At 47.8% G+C, this 22,529-nt stretch overlaps 1 protein-coding gene across 1 annotated transcript; it reads left to right on the forward strand.

The window, feature by feature from the left end:
• The first annotated feature begins 2,640 nt into the window (after positions 1–2,640).
• On the forward strand, positions 2,641–4,626 carry LOC144681344 (C-C motif chemokine 5-like). Its single transcript, XM_078542938.1, has 3 exons — positions 2,641–2,725; positions 3,974–4,082; positions 4,185–4,626. Exons 1-3 carry the CDS (start codon positions 2,641–2,643, stop codon positions 4,279–4,281), a joined length of 291 nt encoding a protein of 96 aa, XP_078399064.1. The 3' UTR covers positions 4,282–4,626.
• The last annotated feature ends 17,903 nt before the right edge of the window (positions 4,627–22,529 follow it).

Raw genomic sequence — 22,529 nt, forward strand, 5'->3', positions numbered from 1 at the left:
TCCTGCTCCAAATCCCATTCACAATTCCTGCTCCCAATCCCATTCACAATCCCTCTTCCCCATCCCATTCATAGTTCCTGCTCCCAATACCTTTCACAATTCCTTCTCCCAATCCCATTCACAATTCCTGCTCCCAATCCCATTCACAATTCCTGCTCCCAATCCCATTCACAATTTCTGCTCCCAATCCCATTCACAGTCCCGGTTCCCCATTCCATTCACAATCCCTGCTCCCAGTGCCATTCACAATTCCTGCACCCAATCCCAATTACAATTCATGCTGCCAATCCCATTCACAAATTCTATTCCCAGTCCCATTCACAATTACTGCTCCCAATCCCATTCACTATCCCGGTTCCCCATCCCATTCCCAGTTCCTGCTCCTAATCCTATTCGCTATTCCTGCTCCCAGTCCCACTCACAATTCCTGCTCCCAATCCCATTCACAATTCCTGCTCCCAATCCCATTCACAAATTCTGTTCCCAATCCCATTCACAGTCCCTGTTCTCCAAACCATTCAGAATTCCTGCTCCCTCAATCCCATTCACAATTTTTGTTTCCAATCCCATTCACAATACCTGTTCCCAATACATTCAAAATTCCTGATCCCCAAATCCCATTCAGAATCGCTGCTCCTAATACATTCAAAATTACTGCTCCCAATCCCATTCATAATCCCTATTCGCAATCCCATTCACAATTCCTGTTCCTAATCTCATTCACAATCCCTGCTCCACACCCCATTCCCAGTCTCAGTCTCACTAACATTTTGGATTAAGCTCTCACACTTACACAGTGCAGCCTGCGCTGACAGACTCTATGGGCAGAGTGTGATTGGGAGCTATCAGAACCATACTCCTCACAACATGGGGTCCTATCGGCCCCTGAGATGAGCTTCTGACCACACCCACATCATCAGTAAAACAGACTCGCCCCCGCTGCATAATATCAGCCGACTCCAGTCCAGTCTCAGCTCCTCTATTGCTGAAAGTCCCTTCCATACTCTTCACCCTGGGCTCAACTGTTCCAGCGCACTTTCTAATCCTGTAAACCCGAGATTATTCAAACCCCTGATGCCTGTGTCCTAACTCACACCAATCCCATTTGCCCATCAGCCCTTTACTCTTTATTAAACTTATTCACAGGATGTAGGGATCCCTGGAAAAACCTGATTCTTTCCCCGTCCCTAATTGTCCTCAAACCACTTCACTGCTCCATCTCTCACTCATCCTGTCAGACACCTCTTAAACCAAACTCTTTGAACAAGTTGTGATCATGTGCCCTAATATCTGCTTGTGTAGGTTAATGTTAAATCGTGTTGGGGAGAGAGGGTCTGGTGTGTGGATTTGTGACGAATGAGTGAAGAATGGGTTAAATCGTCAGTAATAGGCCCGAAAAGGAAACTGAAGAAAGTGAGACTTGAGTGAAAAAGATATTGAAAGCACAGCACCACTAAAAACATTCAAAACCCAGTGACTGTTGAGGTGGTGCGATATTCTACTGGGTCACAGGCAGAATGTAGAAGGTGTTTCAGGACTGGGTCCACAAAGGGATTGCATCTTCACCTGTAATTTTCCAGTTTATGTGATAAAGGTTAGTGATTCTCAATGGGAACAAACATTCCCTGTGTAAAGAGAGCAACTGAATTCCGTTCTCTGATATCTGACATCTACAATGGGAAGTTTGTGGTTCACAATCCTTCCATTAACACCATCAGTTACCTCATTCTTAGCTGGGCTCAGTGGGTCACTGGGTCACACTCTGACCTCTCACACAGAAGGTCAAAGCTTCAAAACCCACTCCGAAAACATTAAGCACAAAATCTCAGCAGACTCTGCATTGCCATACTGAGGGAGTGCTGCACTGCCGGGAGTGAGGTATTTCAGAGGTAACATTGAACTGGGGCCCCGTCCACCCTCGCAAGTGGATGTAAAATATCCCATGGGTTTATTTGGAAGAAGAGCAGGGCAGCTCTCCCAGGTGTCCTGGGGAATATTTATCCCTCACTCAACATCATTAAAACAGATTATCAGGTTATTATTACATTGCTGTTTGTGGGATCTTGCTGTGTACAAACCTCCTGCTGTCTTTCCTACATTATAACAGTGACGACACTTCAGGAGTGTTTCACTGATTGTGAGGTGTTTTGGGATGTCCTGAGGTGGTGAAAAGTGCTATAGAAATGCAGTCTTTCTGCCTTTCCCACATGCAGTGATATATTTTGATGTTAAACTCACCGCCTGCCCAGAGCTGGGTGCTCAGTATGAAATGGGCCAATCAGGAAGTTTGATTCTTCTCATTGCCTCTCTCCTTGCCCAGATAGGGAAGTTGTGAGATTTTCTGAGGGAAATGAGCTGACAGTTTACTGAGAAACACTGACCGAGAAAGTTCCAGCCATTCGGTGCTGAAGCCAAGAACTCCCATTCACAGAACAACATGTACTTCCCTTTCCAGGGATCGCAGGAATGGAGGAACAATTACATCAGAGAACTTTCATTGCTGGAGAATGGGGGAAGGCCCAGGGCATCTCCGTATTGCTGACTCTGTGCAGTTTTACATGATATAAACCATGAGGGGACAACTCAATCCTCACTCCACATTCATCCTTCAACACTGAACACTTGCAACTTGTAAAGGACATGATGAAGACAGCACTGTGTGTTGCTGCTGCTGTTCTGGGAGCACTGGGCCTCTGCTTGATCCAGGATGCTGCTGCTTCACCAGGTAAGAAAGAGGCTTCCTTAGTGCCAATATTCTCCGAGAATCTGAGAATGGCCAAAACTGTTACAAACAGGTTATAAACCCACTGCTGGGTTCCATCAATTGCTTGTGTTATTTAATAGTGTTCAATGTAATGATTCCTCCTCACTCTGTCCAGAGGAAGCTGCAGACAGTGAAACAACTGAGACCTAACCAGCTCTGGCTGGTAAAAGACTGGAAAATCCCATGATACTCTATAAGTATATCAATGGGAAGAGGATAACCAGGGAAAGAATAGGGCCCATTAGGGACCAAGGGGGCAATCTGTGTGTGGAGCCAGAGGACATTGGTAAAGTGTTGAACAATTACTTCTCATCAATCTTCTGAAGGTATGGAACTCAGGGAGAGGGGCTGTGAGGTTCTAAAGCAAATTGATACAGGGAGTAACAAGGTATTGGAGGTGCAGAGGAGATTCACCAGGATGTTGCCTGGGATGAAACATTTAAGTTATGAAGAGAGGTTGGATAGACTTGGGTTGTTTTTGTTGGAGCAGAGAAGACTGAGGGGCGACCTGATCGAGGTGTACAAGAATATGAGGGGCATGGGAAGGGTGGATAGGGAGCAGCTGTTCCCCTTATTTGAATGGTCAGTCTTGAGTGGACATAAGTTTAAGGTGAGGGGCAGGAGGTTTAGGGGGGATCTGAGGAAAAACTTATTTACCCCGAGGGTGTGATGGTCTGGAATGTGCTGCCTGGGAGGGTGGTGGAGGCGGGTTGCCTCACATCGTTCAAAAAGTACCTGGGTGAGCATTTGGCATCTCAAAACATGAAGGCTATGGGCCAAGTGCTGGTAAATGGGATTCGGTGGGCAGGTCAGATGCTTCTCATGTGTCGGTGCCGACTCAATGGGCCAAAGGGCCTCTTCTGCACTGTGATTCTGTGATTCTGTAACTCGGGTTTGATAAAGATATCTTTTACACTCGATGCCTCTATTTATCCCATTTGTATTTTAACAGTGTGATCAGCTTGTCCAGTGTGTGTAAAGGGTGAACAGGCTGTGTGTCTTTTCTCTAGAAAGGAGAAAGCTGATTGGTGACTGTGGAAGCAGGCTCAGAAACACCAGTATAGAGCAGATGGGCCAAATGGCCTGTTTCTCTTCTGTAGACTCGCTGTATTTCTATATTAAACATGAAGGATAATTTTCCTCTCAGTGAGAATCTGCTGTGATACCCACTCCATGTTTAACTGTGTTCATTTCTCCTCCTCATTCTAGTTGGCCCTGTAATATTCGAATGCTGTGAGAATTTTAAACCCACCCGTATTCCTCATAAAAGACTTGTAAGCTACAAGAAAACAAGTGGCTGCTCCACTCCTGCCATTGTGTAAGTATTTAAAGGGATTTGTTACTGCAGTGTGTTTAAATGAAAGGTTTGGAGCTGGTATCTGTGACTCTCTGATAATCACACCTCATTTCATTCTTTCAGTTTTACAAACAAGCGGAATATGAGAATTTGTATTAAAGCGAGTGAGGAATGGGTCCAAACTGCAGTCGCATTTCTGGAAAAGGGACTGAGGAGTTGAAGAGAGAAGAAGTCATTGAGAGCACAGAATTTTAAAACTATTTAAAATACTGTGACTGTTGAAGCGGCGAGATATTGTCCTGGGTCACAGACAGAATGTGGAAGGTGTTTCAGGACTGGATTCAGAAACTGATTCTCCGATCACTTGTAAATTTCCAGTTGATGTGATAATGAGCGGTAAATATTCTCGATGGTAACTAACTTTTCCTGTGTAAACCACAATCGCCAATAGTGACTGAAACAAGATGGTGGAACTTTGTTAATGTGGGTCCAAGGCAATGAGACACCCTCAGCTGCAAATGGATGGAGCTGCAATCCCAACACTAACCACCAGGGAGCAGTGAGGGTCTGGAGATAGAAGGGGCTGGTGCTGAGGGTGGGGGTGACACTGGGAGAGTGTTTGGTGGCGGGGGCAGACACTTGGGGGGGGTATGGGGCTGGGCTGACACTGGATGAGGGTGTGGAGGTGGGGCAGACAGTTGGGGAGTGGGGTGTAGGGGTGGATGTGACAATTGGAGGGTGTGGAAGATAGTGGGTGAGTGGGTATGAGACCGACACTGAGGTTGGTGGGTGGGTATGAGACGGAAACTGGGGCTGGGGGTGGGGATGAGACCAGCAATGGCGGTGGGGGTGGGGCCAACACTGGGGGTGGAAGTGGGAATGAGACCGACACTGGGGGTGGGGGTGGGGATGAGGCCGACACTGGGGTTGGGGGTGGGGGTGGGGGTGGGGATGAGACCGACACTGGGGGTGGGGGTGGGGGTGGGGCAGACGGTGGGATTCTCTGTCTCTGATTCCATTGATAATCTCAGTGTTTTTATTCTTTGATCCCTTCATTTCCCTCATTGTTTCACTGATTTCTCACTTTTATAAATTGAAAATGTGACGATGAAACAAAGGAGATTTTTGAAGAAAGTTTCTCTTGTTGTCTCTCAGCAGCTTCATTCTTCATTTTCTGTTTGGATTTATCAGTCAGGTAAATCAGACAGAGGCCATGCTCCATATCTGAACCAATCAGGAAGGTAGGAAGAGGGATGAGGTCCTTGGGGCAGATTTTAAGGAGCCGGGAAAGAAATGGAAAAGTTGAACCTCAAAAGGCTGTAATCCCGAGGTGACTGCAGGTGCCACGAGTGAGTGAGAACAGAAATAGGGGAATTGAGCAGCTGAATGTGTGGCTGGAGAGAGGGTGCAGGAGGGAGGGATTCACATTCCTGAGGTGTTGGGATCGATTCTGTGGAAGATGGGACCTGTACAAGCTGGATGGGGTGCACCCCAGCAGGACCGGGACTAATTTTCTCACAGGGGTATCCACTAGTTCTGTGGGGTAGGGTTTAAACTAGAGTGTCAGGGGGATGGGAATCTGAGCAAGGAGACACAAGAGAGGGTAACAAAGACAGGAATGAAGGACAGAAAAGTAGAAAGCGAAAGTGGAAGGCAGAGGAAACAAGGGCCAGCAGCAAATAGGGCCAAAGTGTCAAAACAGGTGAGGAAAATGTTAAAATGACAAGTCTAAAGGCACTGTACCTGAATGCACAGGGAATTCACAATTACTTAGATAAATTAACAGTACAAATAGATATAAACTGGTACGATATGATTGTGATTACAGAGACATGGCTGCAGGGTGACCAAGGTTGGGAACTGAATATCCAAGGGTAATCGATATTTAGGAAGGACAGGGTGTTAGGAAATAGAGATAGTTTAAGTAAGTTATATTGGTATTTGTGGGTGTGACGAATAGGTTTTAGCTTTAAAGTTTAAGGGCAGGATGAGTTGCCGGTGGGTGTTGGCGGGGGGGGGGGGGGGGGGGGAGCGGGGGGGGGGGGGGTGGGGGGGTGGCAGAAGGGCGGGCACTGAAGTCAGTTTTTTACTTTTTTAAAATTTTTTTACATTATTTACGTTATTGTGAATCAGAAATCTATACAGCTTTACCTTAAACACACTCAATGACTGAGCTTCCATGGCCCTCTGGGGTAGAGAATTCCAAAGATTCACAACCCTCTGAGCAAAGACATTTCTCCTCATCTTAGTCCTAAGTGGCTTTCCCCTTATTTTGAAATTGTGTCCCCTGGTTCTAGACTCCCCAACCAGGGGAAATATCTTACCTGGATCTACCCCATCTATTCCTTTGAGTATTTTGTAGGTTTCACTGAGATCACCTCTCATTCTTCAAAACTCTAGAGAATACAGGCCCAGTTTCCCCAATCTCACTTCATAAGACAGTCCTGCCATCCCGGGAACAAGTCTGGTGAACCTTCGTTGCACTCCCTCTATGGTAATAATATCCTTTCTGAGGTATGGGAACCAAAACTGCACACACTACTCCAGGTGTGGTCTAACCAAGCTTCTATATAATTGAAGCAAGACTTCACTACTCCTGTATTCAAATCCTTTTGTGATAAAGGCTAACATTCCATTAACCTTCCTAATTGCACTTGTGACTTATGGACAAGGACACCCAGGTCCCTTTGTACATCTACACTTTCTAATCTCTCACCATTTAAGAAATACTCTGCATATCTGTTCCTTCTACCAAAATGGATAAGCTCACATTTTTCCACATTGTATTCCATCTGACATGTTCTTGCCCACTACTAAGTCTGTCCAAATCCTCCTGTAGCTGTTTTACATATTCCTCACAACATACGTTCCCACCTAGCTTTGTATTATCCGCACGCTTGGAAATATTACATTTGGTCCCCACATCCAAATCATTGAGATATGTTGTGGACAGCTGGAGCCCAAGTACTGATCCTTGCGGTACCCCACTAGTTGCAGCTTGCCAACGTGAGAATGACTCGTCTATTCCTACACTCTGTTTTCTGCCTGTTAGCCAATCCTTAATCCATGCCAGTATATTATCTCTTATTCCATGCACTTTAATTTTGCTAACCAACCTCCTGTGGGGGACTTTGTCAAAAGCCTTCTGAAAATCCAAGTATACTATGTCTACTGACTCTCCTTTATCAATTCTGCTGGTCACATCTTCAAAAAACTCCAACAGGTTCATCAAACATGATTTCCCATTTGCAAATCCATGCTGACTCTGCCCAATCAGATCATGATCATCCAAGCACTCGTTTATTACATCCTTTATAATAGATTCTAGCATTTTCCCTACTACTGATGTAAGGCTAACAGGTCTGTAGTTCCGTGTTTTCTCTCTCCCTCACGTCTTAAATCGTGGGTTGACTTTTGCTACCTTCCAATCTGCAGGAACCATTCCAGAATCTATTGAATTTTGGGTAATGATCACCAATGCATCCACTATCTCCATTGCTACCTCTTTCAACATGCTAGGATGCAGAATATCAGGTCTCAGGGACTTTTCAACCTTCAGTCCCATTAATTTCCCCAATACAACCTTCTTACTAATCCTAATTTCCTTCAACTCCTCATTCTCCCTAGTCCCTTGGATTTCTAATTCTGGGAGATTTCTTGTATCTTCCTCAGTGAAGATGGACACAAAGTAATCATTTAGTTTCTCTGCCATTTCTCTATTTCCCATTATAAATTCTCCTGGCTCTGCCTGTAATGGACCCACATTTGCCTTATCCAAACATTTCCTTTTTAGAATCCTATAGAATCTTTACAGTCTGTTTTTATGTTTTTTGCTAGTTTACATTCATATTCTTTACCTTTCTTTATCAGTTTCTTGGTTCTCCTTTGCTGTATTCTAAAATCTTCCCAATCCTCAGGTTCACTGATATTTTTGGCACTGGTAGAGTCCTTTTCTTTTAATCTTATACAATCCATAACTTCCTTTGTTAGCCACGATTGACTGACTTTTCTTTTTGGGTTTTTGTGCCTTGAAGGAATGTATAATTGCTGTAAATTATGTAATAATTCTTTAATGACTATCCATTGCCTATGTACCGTCAATCCTTTTAATGTCTTTTCCAATCCACCTCAGCCAATTTGCCCCTCATACCTTCATAATTTCCTTTGTTCAACTTTAACACCCTGGCTTCAGATTGAACTACCTCACTTTCAAACAGTGTAAAACTCTTTCATATTATGGTCACTCATCCCTAAAGATTCTTTTACAACAAGGTTATTAATCAGGCCCTTCCATTATATAATGCTAAATCTAAAATAACCTGTTATGCAGTCAGTTCCTCAACATACTGCTCTAGAAAACCATCCCTAACACACTCCAGAAACTCGTCCTCCACAGCATTAGTGCTCACTAGGTTTACCCAGTCTATATACAGATTGAAGTCGCCCATGATTACTGTATTACCCATGTTACATACTTCTCTCACCTCCTGATTAATACCATGCCCCACATTATCACTAATGTTTGGTGGCCGATAAACAACTCCAACCAATGTTTGCTGTCACTTGCTGTTTCTTAGCACCACCCAAACAGATTCCACATTTTGTTCTTCCGATCTGAGATCCCATCTTACTAATGTACTGATCCCATCACTCATTATCAGCGCAACTCCTCCTCCTTTCCCTTTTTGTCTGTCCTTCCGAAATGTTGAATTCAGTTCCCAATCTTGGTCGCCTGGCAGCCAGGTTTCCAGAATGAGAATTAGATCAGAGCCATTTACATCTACATGTGGCTGTAAAAAATTTACCTTGTGAATCCATTCATGTTCAAATCCCATCGCATCAACTGCCAGAGGACAGAGATATCAAACAGGACCACAGCGAGATATCCCACTGAATGACAGAGAGAAAGCTCACTGAGAAATTGGGGAAATTGACTTTGGACTGCAGAGAGATATCCCACTGGATTATAGAGACATAATCCATTGAATCAAAGAGAAATAAGAGAGCATAGCAACATATCCCACAGGGTCATGGAGGAATCCCACTTCAAAAGAGACATCAGGGAGATATGCTGAAAAGAGCAAGGTTTCAGTGAGCAGAGCGGAACTGTAAAGAGTGAGATTCAGTGAACAGAGCGGGACTGTAAAGAGTGAGATTCAGTGAGCAGAGCGGGACTGTAAAGAGTGAGATTCAGTGAGCAGAGCGGGACTGTGAAGAGTGAGACTCAGTGAGCAGAGCGGGACTGTGAAGAGTGAGATTCAGTGAGCAGAGCGGGACTGTAAAGAGTGAGATTCAGTGAGCAGAGCGGGACTGTAAAGAGTGAGATTCAGTGAGCAGAGCGGGACTGTAAAGAGTGAGATTCAGTGAGCAGAGAGGGGCTGTGAAGAGTGAGATTCAGTGAGCAGAGCGGGACTGTAAAGAGTGAGATTCAGTGAGCAGAGCGGGGCTGTAAAGAGTGAGATTCAGTGAGCAGAGCGGGACTGTAAAGAGTGAGATTCAGTGAGCAGAGCGGGGCTGTAAAGAGTGAGATTCAGTGAGCAGAGCGGGACTGTAAAGAGTGAGATTCAGTGAGCAGAGCGGGGCTGTAAAGAGTGAGATTCAGTGAGCAGAGCGGGACTGTAAAGAGTGAGATTCAGTGAGCAGAGCGGGGCTGTAAAGAGTGAGATTCAGTGAGCAGAGCGGGACTGTAAAGAGTGAGATTCAGTGAGCAGAGCGGGACTGTAAAGAGTGAGATTCAGTGAGCAGAGCGGGACTGTAAAGAGTGAGATTCAGTGAGCAGAGCGGGACTGTAAAGAGTGAGATTCAGTGTGCAGAGCGGGACTGTAAAGAGTGAGATTCAGTGAGCAGAGCGGGACTGTAAAGAGTGAGATTCAGTGAGCAGAGCGGGACTGTAAAGAGTGAGATTCAGTGAGCAGAGCGGGACTGTAAAGAGTGAGATTCAGTGAGCAGAGCGGGACTGTAAAGAGTGAGATTCAGTGAGCAGAGCGGGACTGTAAAGAGTGAGATTCAGTGAGCAGAGCGGGACTGTAAAGAGTGAGATTCAGTGAGCAGAGCGGGACTGTAAAGAGTGAGATTCAGTGAGCAGAGCGGGGCTGTAAAGAGTGAGATTCAGTGAGCAGAGCGGGACTGTAAAGAGTGAGATTCAGTGAGCAGAGCGGGACTGTAAAGAGTGAGATTCAGTGAGCAGAGGCTGTAAAGAGTGAGATTCAGTGAGCAGAGCGGGACTGTAAAGAGTGAGATTCAGTGAGCAGAGCGGGACTGTAAAGAGTGAGATTCAGTGAGCAGAGCGGGACTGTAAAGAGTGAGATTCAGTGAGCAGAGCGGGACTGTAAAGAGTGAGATTCAGTGAGCAGAGGCTGTAAAGAGTGAGATTCAGTGAGCAGAGCGGGACTGTAAAGAGTGAGATTCAGTGAGCAGAGCGGGACTGTAAAGAGTGAGATTCAGTGAGCAGAGCGGAACTGTAAAGAGTGAGATTCAGTGAGCAGAGCGGGGCTGTAAAGAGTGAGATTCAGTGAGCAGAGCGGGACTGTAAAGAGTGAGATTCAGTGAGCAGAGCGGGACTGTAAAGAGTGAGATTCAGTGAGCAGAGCGGGACTGTAAAGAGTGAGATTCAGTGAGCAGAGGCTGTAAAGAGTGAGATTCAGTGAGCAGAGCGGGATTGTAAAGAGTGAGATTCAGTGAGCAGAGCGGGACTGTAAAGAGTGAGATTCAGTGAGCAGAGCGGGGCTGTAAAGAGTGAGATTCAGTGAGCAGAGCGGGACTGTAAAGAGTGAGATTCAGTGAGCAGAGCGGGGCTGTAAAGAGTGAGATTCAGTGAGCAGAGCGGGACTGTAAAGAGTGAGATTCAGTGTGCAGAGCGGGACTGTAAAGAGTGAGATTCAGTGAGCAGAGCGGGACTGTAAAGAGTGAGATTCAGTGAGCAGAGCGGGACTGTAAAGAGTGAGATTCAGTGAGCAGAGCGGGACTGTAAAGAGTGAGATTCAGTGAGCAGAGGCTGTAAAGAGTGAGATTCAGTGAGCAGAGCGGGACTGTAAAGAGTGAGATTCAGTGAGCAGAGCGGGACTGTAAAGAGTGAGATTCAGTGAGCAGAGCGGGACTGTAAAGAGTGAGATTCAGTGAGCAGAGGCTGTAAAGAGTGAGATTCAGTGAGCAGAGCGGGACTGTAAAGAGTGAGATTCAGTGAGCAGAGCGGGACTGTAAAGAGTGAGATTCAGTGAGCAGAGCGGGACTGTAAAGAGTGAGATTCAGTGAGCAGAGCGGGGCTGTAAAGAGTGAGATTCAGTGAGCAGAGCGGGACTGTAAAGAGTGAGATTCAGTGAGCAGAGCGGGGCTGTAAAGAGTGAGATTCAGTGAGCAGAGCGGGACTGTAAAGAGTGAGATTCAGTGAGCAGAGCGGGACTGTAAAGAGTGAGATTCAGTGAGCAGAGCGGGACTGTAAAGAGTGAGATTCAGTGAGCAGAGCGGGACTGTAAAGAGTGAGATTCAGTGAGCAGAGCGGGACTGTAAAGAGTGAGATTCAGTGAGCAGAGCGGGACTGTAAAGAGTGAGATTCAGTGAGCAGAGCGGGACTGTAAAGAGTGAGATTCAGTGAGCAGAGCGGGGCTATAAAGAGTGAGATTCAGTGAGCAGAGCGGGACTTTAAAGAGTGAGATTCAGTGAGCAGAGGCTGTAAAGAGTGAGATTCAGTGAGCAGAGCGGGACTGTAAAGAGTGAGATTCAGTGAGCAGAGCGGGACTGTAAAGAGTGAGATTCAGTGAGCAGAGCGGGACTGTAAAGAGTGAGATTCAGTGAGCAGAGGCTGTAAAGGGTGAGATTCAGTGAGCAGAGTGGGACTGTAAAGAGTGAGGTTCAGTGAGCAGAGCGGGGCTGTAAAGAGCGAGATTCAGTGAGAAGAGCGGGGCTGTGAAGAGTGAGATTCAGTGAGCAGAGCGGGACTGTAAAGAGTGAGATTCAGTGAGCAGAGCGGGGCTGTAAAGAGTGAGATTCAGTGAGCAGAGCGGGACTGTAAAGAGTGAGATTCAGTGAGCAGAGGCTGTAAAGAGTGAGATTCAGTGAGCAGAGCGGGACTGTAAAGAGTGAGATTCAGTGAGCAGAGCGAGGCTTTAAAGATGGAGATATCCGACATGATCACAGAGCAATGTCTAATCTGACTGTCAGAATCATTGACCAGCGATGTCAAATAATCTGATCTTTCAGTCCACTTTCCACTGAACTCCTCAAGGCAAGTGCCAAACTCACTTCCCCATTCAGACTGCACATAAAACACAAAGGCTGCTCACACTCAGTGTGGAGGCTATGGACACTCACTATGAATGGATTCTCAATGTGAATGGATCCTCAATCTGAGTTGATTCTCAGTGTGAGCTGATCCTCACTGTGAGTGGGTTCTTAGCGTGACTGGATCCTTGGTGTGAATGGATCCTAAGCATAAGTTCCACCTCAGTGTGAATGGATTCTCAGGGTAAGTTGATTACCAGTGTGAATGGTTTCTTTGTGGGAATGGGTCCTCAGTGTGAACGGATCCTCACTGTGTGTTGATCCTCATGGGTACATGGATCCTCAGTTAGAATGGATCCTCAGTGTGCATTGTTCCTCAGTGTGAATGGATTCTCGGTGTAAGTTGATTATCAGTGTGAATGGTTTCTTAGTGGGAATGGATCGTCAGTGTGAATGGATCCTCATTGTGTGTTGATCCTCATGGGTAAATAGATCATCAGTTCGAATGAATCCTCGGTGTGCATTGATCCTCAGTGTGAATGGATTCTTAGGGTACATGGATCCTCAGTGTGAATGGATTCTTAGGGCACATGGATCCTCAGTGTGAAAGGATTCTTAGGGCACATGGATCCTCAGTGTGACAGGATTCTCTGTGTGAATGGATCTGCAGCATCAGTCATTCCTCGGTGTGAATGGATTCTCTATGTGAATGGATCCACCGCATGAGTTTGTTCTCGGTGTGAATGGATTCTCAGTGTGAGCTGTTCCTCAGTGTGAATGGATTCTCAGAGTAAGTTGATTCTTAGTGTGAATGGATTCTTAGTGGGGGTGGATCCTCAGTGTGAATGGATCCTAAGTGTGAGTTCAACCTCAGTGTGAATGGATTCTCAGGGTAAATTGATTCTCAGTGTGAATGGATCCTCAGGGCACATGAATCCTCAGTGTGAGTTGATTCTCAGTGTGAATGGGTTCTCGGTGTGAGTTTTTCCTCAGAGTGAATAGGTCATCAGCAGGAGTTCATCCTCGGTATGGATGGATCCTCAGTGTGAAAGGATTCTCCATGGGAATGGATCTCCAGCATAAGTCATTCCTCGGTGTGAATGAATCCTCAGTGTGAATGGATCCTCAGTGTAAGTTCATCCTTGGTGTGAGTTGTTCCTTTGTGTAAGTGGGTTCTTAGTGTGAGTTGTTCCTCAGAGTGAATGGATCCTTGGTGTGAATCGATCCTCAGTGTTAGTTGGTCCTCAGTGTGAGTTGTTCCTCAGTGTGAATGGATCCTCAGTGGGAATGGGTTCTCAGTGGAAATGGATCCTCAGTGTGAGTTGCTCCTGAGTCTGATTGGATCCTCAGTGTGAGTTGATCCTCAGTGTGAATATGTCCTCAGTGTGAATGGATCCTCAGAGTGAATAGGTCCTCAGCATGAGTTCATCCTCGGTATGGATGGATCCTCAGTGTTAGTGGATTTTCTGTGTGAATGGATGCACAGCATGAGTTAATCCTCGGTGTGAATGGATCCTCAGTGTGAATGGGTTGTCAGTGTGAATGGGCTGTCGGTATGAATGGGCTGTCGGTATGAATGGGCTGTCAGTGTGAATGGGTTGTCAGTGTGAATGGGTTGTCAGTGTGAATGGTTTGTCAGTGTGAATGGGCTGTCAGTGTGAATGGGCTGTCAGTGTGAATGGGCTGTCAGTGTGAATGGGTTGTCGGTATGAATGGGTTGTCAGTGTGAATGGGCTGTCAGTGTGAATGGGCTGTCAGTGTGAATGGGCTGTCAGTGTGAATGGGTTGTCGGTGTGAATGGGTTGTCGGTGTGAATGGGCTGTCAGTGTGAATGGGTTGTCAGTGTGAATGGGCTGTCGGTGTGAATGGGTTGTCGGTGTGAATGGGCTGTCGGTGTGAATGGGTTGTCGGTGTGAATGGGTTGTCGGTGTGAATGGGTTGTCGGTGTGAATGGGTTGTCAGTGTGAATGGGCTGTCAGTGTGAATGGGTTGCCAATGTGAGATGATCCTCAGAGTGAATGGATGCTCAGTGTGAATGAATCTGCAGTGTGAATGAATACTCAAGGTGATTTCACCCTCTGTGTGAATGGATCTTCAGCATGAATTCATCGTCAGAGTACACTGATCCTCAGTGTGAATGGTTTCTCACTGTGAGTTGGTTCTCAGTTGAATGGATCCTCAGTGTGAATGGATCCTCAGCATGAGTTCATTGTCAGAGTGCACTGATCCTCAGGGTGAATGGGTTCTCAGTGTAAGTTGATCCTCAGTGTGAATGGATCCTCACTGTGAGTTGATCACTTGTGTGAATAGATCCTCGGCATGAATGGATCCGCAGTGTAAGTTATTCCTCAGTGTAGGCTGATCTTCAGTATGAGTCCATCCTCACTGTGAATGGGTCCTCAGTGTGAATGGGTTCTCAGTGTGAATGGGTTCTCAGTGTGAGTTGATCCTCAGTGTGAATGGATCCTCACTGTGAGTTGATCCTCAGTGTGAATGGATCCTCAGTATGAATGTATTCACAATGCCCTGAGACTGAGATCCCACTGGGGGTTAAAGGCACTCTGAGGTGATGCCTGGTGCTGTTGCAACTTTTGTAGCTCTGTGTCAGGCAAGGGCAGTGGAGAGTTGACTGAATGATCCACCTTAACTTTACTGAAATCAGGTTGCTCTTGCAAAGCATTCATTCAGTCGACACAAAGAGCGGAATCATCCCAGGATGTGTGGTGGGGGAGTCAGGAGCAAGGGGGAGAAGCACAACTTATAGTTCAAAAGCATTAAATAGACAGGTGTAGTGTAACTGTCAGAAATTGTGTTTTAGGCAATGCTAGTGAAGGGCAGACTAAAGATATTAAACCATTAAACCACGAGAAAGGAATTGGAAACATATAAGTGAGACATTCGAGCAGAAGGACAGGGTTAGGGTAAGTGGCCCAAATAATTGTTCTTTATATAATCAGACAGAGTATAAGGAACAGAATGAACTGAGACTCAAATTGAACTTGGAGATTGTGACATGATAGCCATTACTGAGACACGGCTGAAGGATGGCTTGGGCTTGGAACTAAATTGACCAAATTCTAAGGTCTGCACAAAGGATAGGAAACATGGCAGAGGGGGGAAGAATAGCCTTAATGATTAAAGATGAAGTTACTGCTATGGTAAGGGAGGATTTAACAAGAGCTAAACAAGTAGAGACTTTATAAGTAGAATTAAGTAATAGAGAAAGATTTGAAGGCTGTAGTGGGAATTGTGTATAGGGCACCACACCCTCACCCCCAACCCCACCCCCAAATCCATCCCACCTCCACCCAACCACCACCCCACCCCCACCTCCACCCACACACACAAAGGCTGGGAGATGTTTGGACATCTTTTGCGCAAAAAGCAATTGAAGCTGGATCAATTGTAAATTTTAAATCAGGTTTTGATAGATTTTTGTTAAGCAGAGATACAGAGCACAATATGGTGTTAGGTTGCAGATAAGTCATGCTCTCACTGAATGGCAGAACAGGCACAAGGGTCTGAATGGCCTCCTCCTGCTCCTATCATAACAACACTATCAGATCCTACACTCCTCTACTAAAACTGCTGACTACTTCAGGACCATCCTGGAACACAAAGATAACCCCTGACCTCTTTTCTCCTCTGCAAACTGACTTCTTAAAGCCCTCCCCCCATCCTCTCCACCCTCATATACAACAATCAGCACGAGGACTTCACGGATTCCTTTGAGCCAATCTGATCAGCTGTCTCTGCTGGGTCTGCCCTAGGCGACTGGGTCAAACTTCCACTCTGCCCTACCCTGAACGCACATCTTTCTCTAGTCTCTTTCCTATCTTCCCTTAAGCCTCTCTGAGCTCATCTTGTCCATGAGCTTCACCTCTTACTCCCTCAACCCCATTCCGACCAAACTGCTGGCCACCCAGCTTCCCCTCCTGGTCCCCAAGCTAGCTGATATTTTCAGTGGTTCTCTCTCTTCAGGTGCTGTCACCCTCTCCTCTAGACCTGCTGTTATTCTCTGCTCCTTGAGAAAATAACCCTTGACCCCACGATCCTTACAAGCCATCATCCCATCTTCAACCTCCCTTTCCTCTCCAAAGACCTTGTATGTGCTGTAGTTTCCCAAATCCATTCCCATCTTTCCCGGACCTCCATGTTTGAATCTGACCAATCAGGTTTCTCCCTCTGTTACAAACTGAAACAGCTCTTATCAAAGTCACAAATGACATCCTGTGTGACTGTGAGAAAGAAACTTTCCCTGGTCCTTCTCGACCTGTCTGCAGCCTTTGACACAGTGACCACACCATCCTCCTCCAACCCCTCTCCACTGTCGTCCAGCTGGGTGGGACTGCTCTTACCTGGCTCCATTCTTATCGAGCTAATCATAGCCAGAGAGTCACTTGCAATGGTTCCTCTTCCTGCTCCAACACCATTACCTCTGGGGTCCCCCAGTGACCCATCCTTGGCTCCCTCCTATTTCTCACCTAAACGCTGCCCCTCAGCAACATTAGCAAAAGAAAAAACATTAGTTTTCACTGACAACACCCAGCTCCAGCTCGCCAGCACTTCTCTCAACCCTTGTCTTCTTGCTAAATGATCAGACTGCATATCTGACATCCAGTACTGGATGAGCGGAAATTTCCTCTATTTAAATATTGGGAAGCCTGAAGCCATTGCTTTCAGTCCCTGCTACAAATTCCATTCCCTAGCAACCAACTCCATCCCTCTCCATGACAACAGTCTGAGATTAAGCCAGTCTGTTTGCAAATTTGGTGTCAAATTTGACCTCGAGATGAGATTTGACCTCATAGTTGTGCTGCCACTGAAACTGCCTATTTCCAGCTATGTAACCTCGCCCAACTCTGCCCCAGTCTCAGCTCAACTGCTGCTGAAACCCTCATTCTTGCCTTCATTACCTACAGACTTGACCACTGGAATTCCTGGTCTGCCTCGCACATTCCACCCTCTGTAAACTGGATGACATCCAATCCTCTGCTGCCGTCTGTTGGTCTTCTTTAAGACACAGGTTGAAACCAACATCTCACATAAGTAGATACGAGGCCTCATGACCAATAATCTTTGACCACATTATTGGTCATGAGGCCTCGTATCTACTTATGTGAGTGGATGTCATACGTTGTTTTAGAACTTTACTGTCAAGGGTCTTGGGACATTTAGGCATTATATAAATATAGGTTATTGTTGGCATTGTTATCTTACACTCTGAGGGAGCGCTGCACTGAGAGGGATCAATACTGAGGGAGCACTACACCATCAGAGGGTCAGTACTGAGGGAGCGCTGCACTGTCAGAGGGTCAGTATTGAGGAGGTGCTGCACTCTCAGAGGGTCAGTATTGAGGAGGTGCTGCACTGTCAGTGGGTCAATACAGACGGAGCACTGCACTGTCAGAGGGTAAGTACTCAGGGAGCTTAGCACTGTTGGATGGTGAGCATTGCGGGAATGCTGCGCTGTCAGAGGGTCAGTACTGATTGAGTGATTCATTGTTGGAGGGTCAGTACTGAGAGAGTGCTGCACTGTTAGATGGTCAGTATTGCAGGAGTGCTGCTCGGTCAGTAATGAGGGAGCACTGCACTGCCAAAGGGTCAGAACTGAGGGAGCACTGCACTGTTGGAGGGTCAGTACTGAGTGAGTGCTGCACTGTCAGGGGCACGGTTGTGAGGGAGTGCTGCACTGTTGGAGGGCCAGTGCAGATAGATTACTGCACTGTCATTGCATCAGTACTGAGGGAGTGGTGAACTGTCAGAGGATCGGTGATGATGGATCGGTGCACCCAGAAAGGGTCAGTATATAAGGAGTGCCTCACTGTTGGAAGGTCAGTACGGAGGGAGCACTGAACTGTCAGAGGGTCAGTCCTGTGTGAGGGCTGCACTGTTGGAAGGTCAGTATTGAGGGAGTGCTGCACTGTCGGAGAGTCAGTATTGAAGGGGTGCGGCACTATCAGGGGTTCGGTACTGAGGGAGTGCTGCATCCACAAAGGGTCAGTATAGAGGGATTGCTGCATTGTCAGAGGGTCGATGTTGAGGGAGCGCTGCATTGTCAGAGGGTTAGTACTGAGCGAGTGCTGTACTTTTAGAGTGTCTGTACAGAGGGAGCGCTGCATCGTCAGAGGGTCAGTGCTGAGGGAGTGCTGCACTGTCGGAGGGTAAGTACTGAGGGAGTGCTGGATCGTCAGAGGGTCAGTACTGAGGGAGTGCTGCACTGTCGGAGCATCAGTACTGAGGGAGCACCCCACTATTGGAGGATCAGTGCAGAGGGAGTGCTGCACTGTCGGAGGGTCAGTGCTGAGGAAGTGCTGCACTGTCAAAGGGTCAGTACTGAGGGAGTGCTGCACTGTCAGAGGGTCAGTAGAGAGGGTGCGCTGCACTGCCAGAGGGTCAGTACTGAGGGAGCGCTGCACTGTCGGAGGGTCAGTACTGAGCGAGCGTTGCATTGTCGGAGGGTCAGTACTGAGGGAGCGTTGCATTGTCGGAGGGTCAGTACTGAGGGAGTGCTGCACTGTCCCAGGGTCAGTGCTGAGGAAGTGCTGCACTGTCAGACGGTCAGTACTGAGGGAGTGCTGCACTGTCAGAGGGTCAGTAGTGAGCGGGTGCTGCACTGTCAGAGGTTCAGTACTGAGGGGCTGCTGCACTGTCGGAGGGTCAGTACTGAGGGAGAGCTGCAATCTCAGAGGGTAAGTACTCAGGGAGCTTAGCACTGTTAGAAACTCAGTACTGCGGGAGCGCTGCACTGTCACAGGGTGAGTAATGAGGGAGCACTGCACTGCCGGAGGCACAGTGCTGAGGGAGTGCTGCACAGTCAGATGGTCAGTGCTGAGGAACTGCTGCTCTGTCAGAAGGTCAGTGCTGAAGGAGTGCTGCACTGTCGGAGGGTCAGTACTGAGGGAGTGCTGCACTGTCAGAAGGTCAATACTGAAGGATCACAGCACTGTTGAATGGTCAGTACTGAGGGAGAGCTGCAATCTCAGAGGGTAAGTACTCAGGGAGCTTAGCACTGTTAGATGCTTAGTATTGCGGGAGCGCCGCACGGTCACAAGGTGAGTAACGAGGGAGCACTGCACTGCCGGAGGGTCAGTACTGAGGGAGTGCTGCACTGTCAGAGGGTCAGTATTGAGGAGGTGATGCACTGTCAGTGGGTCAATACAGACGGAGTGCTGCACTGTCAGAGGGTAATTACTGAGGGAGCTTAGCACTGTTGGATTGAGTGTTGCGGGAATGCTGCACTGTTAGAGGGTCAGTAGTGAGAGAGTGCTGCACTGTCGGAGGGTCAGTATTGATTGAGTGCTTCGTTGTTGGAGGATCAGTACTGAGAGAGTGCTGCACTGTTCGATGGTCAGCATTGCAGGAGTACTGCACGGGGGTACGACAGAGGTACGGTTGTGAGGGAGTGCTGCACTGTTGGAGGGCCAGTGCAGATAGATTGCTGTACTGTCAAAGGAACAGACCTGAGGGAGTGCTGCACTGTCAGAGGATTAGTTATAATGCAATGCTGCACGCACAAATTGTCAGTACTGAGGCAGTGCTGCACTGTCGCAGATTCAGTAATGTGGGAGCGCTGCACTGTCAGATAGACTGTACTGAGGGAGTGCTGCACTGTTAGATAGACTGTACTGAAGGAGTGCTGCACTGTCAGATAGACTGTACTGAGGGATTGCTGCACTGTCAGATAGACTGCACTGAAGGAACACTGCCCTATCAGTGGCGCAGTAACAGGGGAGTGCTGCACTGGTGGAGGGCCAGTACAGATGGATTGCTGTACTGTCATAGGATCAGTACTGAGGGAGTGGTGTACGTCAGAGTATCAGTTTTGAGGGAATGCTGCACTGACAAAGTGTCAATTTTGAGGGAATGCTGCACTGTCAGCGGGGATCACAGCGCAGTTGAATGGGCAATTCAAAGGGAGCGCTGCACTGTCAGAGGGTCAGTACTGAGGGAGTGCAGCACTGTTGCAGGGTCAAAACTGAGGAAGTGCTGCACTGTTTGAGGGTCAGTACTGAAGGAGTGCTGCACTGTCAGAGGATCAGTACTGAGGGAGTGCTGCACTGTCAGAGGATCAGTACTGAGGGAGTGCTGCACTGTCAGAGGATCAGTACTGAGGGAGTGCTACTCTGTTGGAGGATCAGTAGAGAGGGAGCGCTGCACTGCCGGAGGGTCAGTACTGAGGGAGCACTGGAATGTCAGAGGGCAAGTACTGAGGGAACTTTGCACAGTTAGATGCTCAGTATTGCGGGAGTGCTGCACTGTCACAAGATGAGTAATAAGGGAGCACTGCACTGTCAGACAATCAGTACAGAGGGAGTGCAGCACTGTCGGAGGGTCAGTACTGAGGGAGTGCTGCACTGTTGGAGGTTCAGTACTGAGGGAGTGCTGCACAGTCAGGGGTCGGTATTGAAGGAGTGCTGCACTGTCAGGGGTTCGGTATTGAGTGAGTGCTGCACTGCTGGAGGACCAGTGCAGATGGATCGCTGTACTGTCATGGCATCAGTAATGAAGGAGTGGTGCAATGTCGGCTGATCAGCACTGAGGGAGTGCTGCACTGTTAGAGGATCAGTTATAAAGGAATGCTGCACCCACAAATTGTTAGTACTGAGGGAGTGCTGCACGGTCATAGGGTCAGTAATGAGGGAGCACTGCACTGCTGGAGAGACAGTACTGTCGGAGTGCTGCACTGTCAGAGGTTCAGTACGGAGGGAGTGCTGCACAGTGATGGGGTCAAAAATGAGGGAGATCTGCACTGCCTGAGATTCAGTACTGAGGGAGTGCTGCACTGTCTGAGATTCCGTACTGAGGGAGTGCTGCACTGTCTGAGATTTAGTACTGAGGGAGTGCTGCACTGTCTGAGATTCAGTACTGAGGGAGTGCTGCATGGCCAGCAGTTCCAAAGTGAGGGAGCGCCGCACTTTCGCAGGCTGAGTATTGAAGGAGTGCTGCATTGTGACAGGGTCAGTACTGGGGGAGCGCTGCACTGTCAGATAGACTGTACTGAGGGAGTGCTGCACTGTTAGATAGACTGTACTGAAGCAGAGCTGCCCTGTTAGATAGACTGTACTGAGGGATTGCTGCACTGTCAGAAAAACTGTACTGAGGGATTGCTGCACTGTCAGATGGACTGCACTGAGGGAACACTGCCCCATCAGTGGCTCAGTACCAGGGGAGTGCTGCACTGGTGGAGGACCAGTACAGATGGATTGCTGTACTGTCATAACATCAGTACTGAGGGAGTGGTGTACTGTCAGAGGATGAGTTTTGAGGGAATGCTGCACTGACAAAGTGTCAAGTTGGAGGGAATGCTGCACTGTCAGAGGGGATCACTGTGCTGTTGAATGGGCAGTTCAAAGGGAGCGCTGCACTGTCAGAGGGTCAGTACTGAGGGAGTGCAGCACTGTTGCAGGGTCAGTACTGAGGAAGTGCTACACTGTTTGAGGGTCAGCACTGAGGGAGTGCTGCAATGTCAGAGGATCAGTACTGAGGGAGTGCTACTCTGTTGGAGGATCAGTAGAGAGGGAGCGCTGCACTGCCGGAGGGTCAGTACTGAGGGAGCGCTGGAATGTCATAGGGCAAGTACTCAGGGATCTTTGCACAGTTAGATGCTCAGTATTGCGGGAGTGCTGCACTGTCACAAGACGAGTAATGAGGGAGCACTGCACTGCCGGAGGTTCAGTGCTGAGGAAGTGCTGCACTGTCGGAGGGTCAGTACTGAGGGAGTGCTGCACTGTCAGAGGATCAGTACTGAGGGAGAGCTGCACTGTCAGAGGATCAGTACTGAGGGAGTGCTGCACTGTCAGTTCGGTTGTGAGGGTGTGCTGCACTGTAACAAGATGAGTAATGAGGGAGCACTGCACTGCCAGAGGGTCAGTGCTGAGGGAGTCCTGCACTGTCGGAGGGTCAGTACAGAGGGAGCACTGCACTGCCGGAGAGACAGTACTGTCGGAGTGTTGCACGGTCAGAGCTTCAGTACGGAGGGAGTGCTGCATAGTGATAGGGTCAATAATGAGGGAGATCTGCACTGTCTGAGGTTCAGTACTGAGGGAGTGCTGCACTGTCTGAGATTCAGTACTGAGGGAGTGCTGCACTGTCTGAGATTCAGTACTGAGGGAGTGCTGCACTGTCTGAGATTCAGTACTGAGTGAGTGCTGCAGGGCCAGCAGTTCCAAAGTGAGGGAGCGCCGCACTTTCGCAGGCTGAGTACTGAGGGAGTGCTGAATTGTCAGAGGGTCAGTCCTGAGGGAGCGC

The sequence above is a fragment of the Cetorhinus maximus genome, chromosome 6 (genome assembly GCF_964194155.1).
Source record: "Cetorhinus maximus chromosome 6, sCetMax3.hap1.1, whole genome shotgun sequence".
Lineage (NCBI taxonomy): Eukaryota > Metazoa > Chordata > Chondrichthyes > Lamniformes > Cetorhinidae > Cetorhinus > Cetorhinus maximus.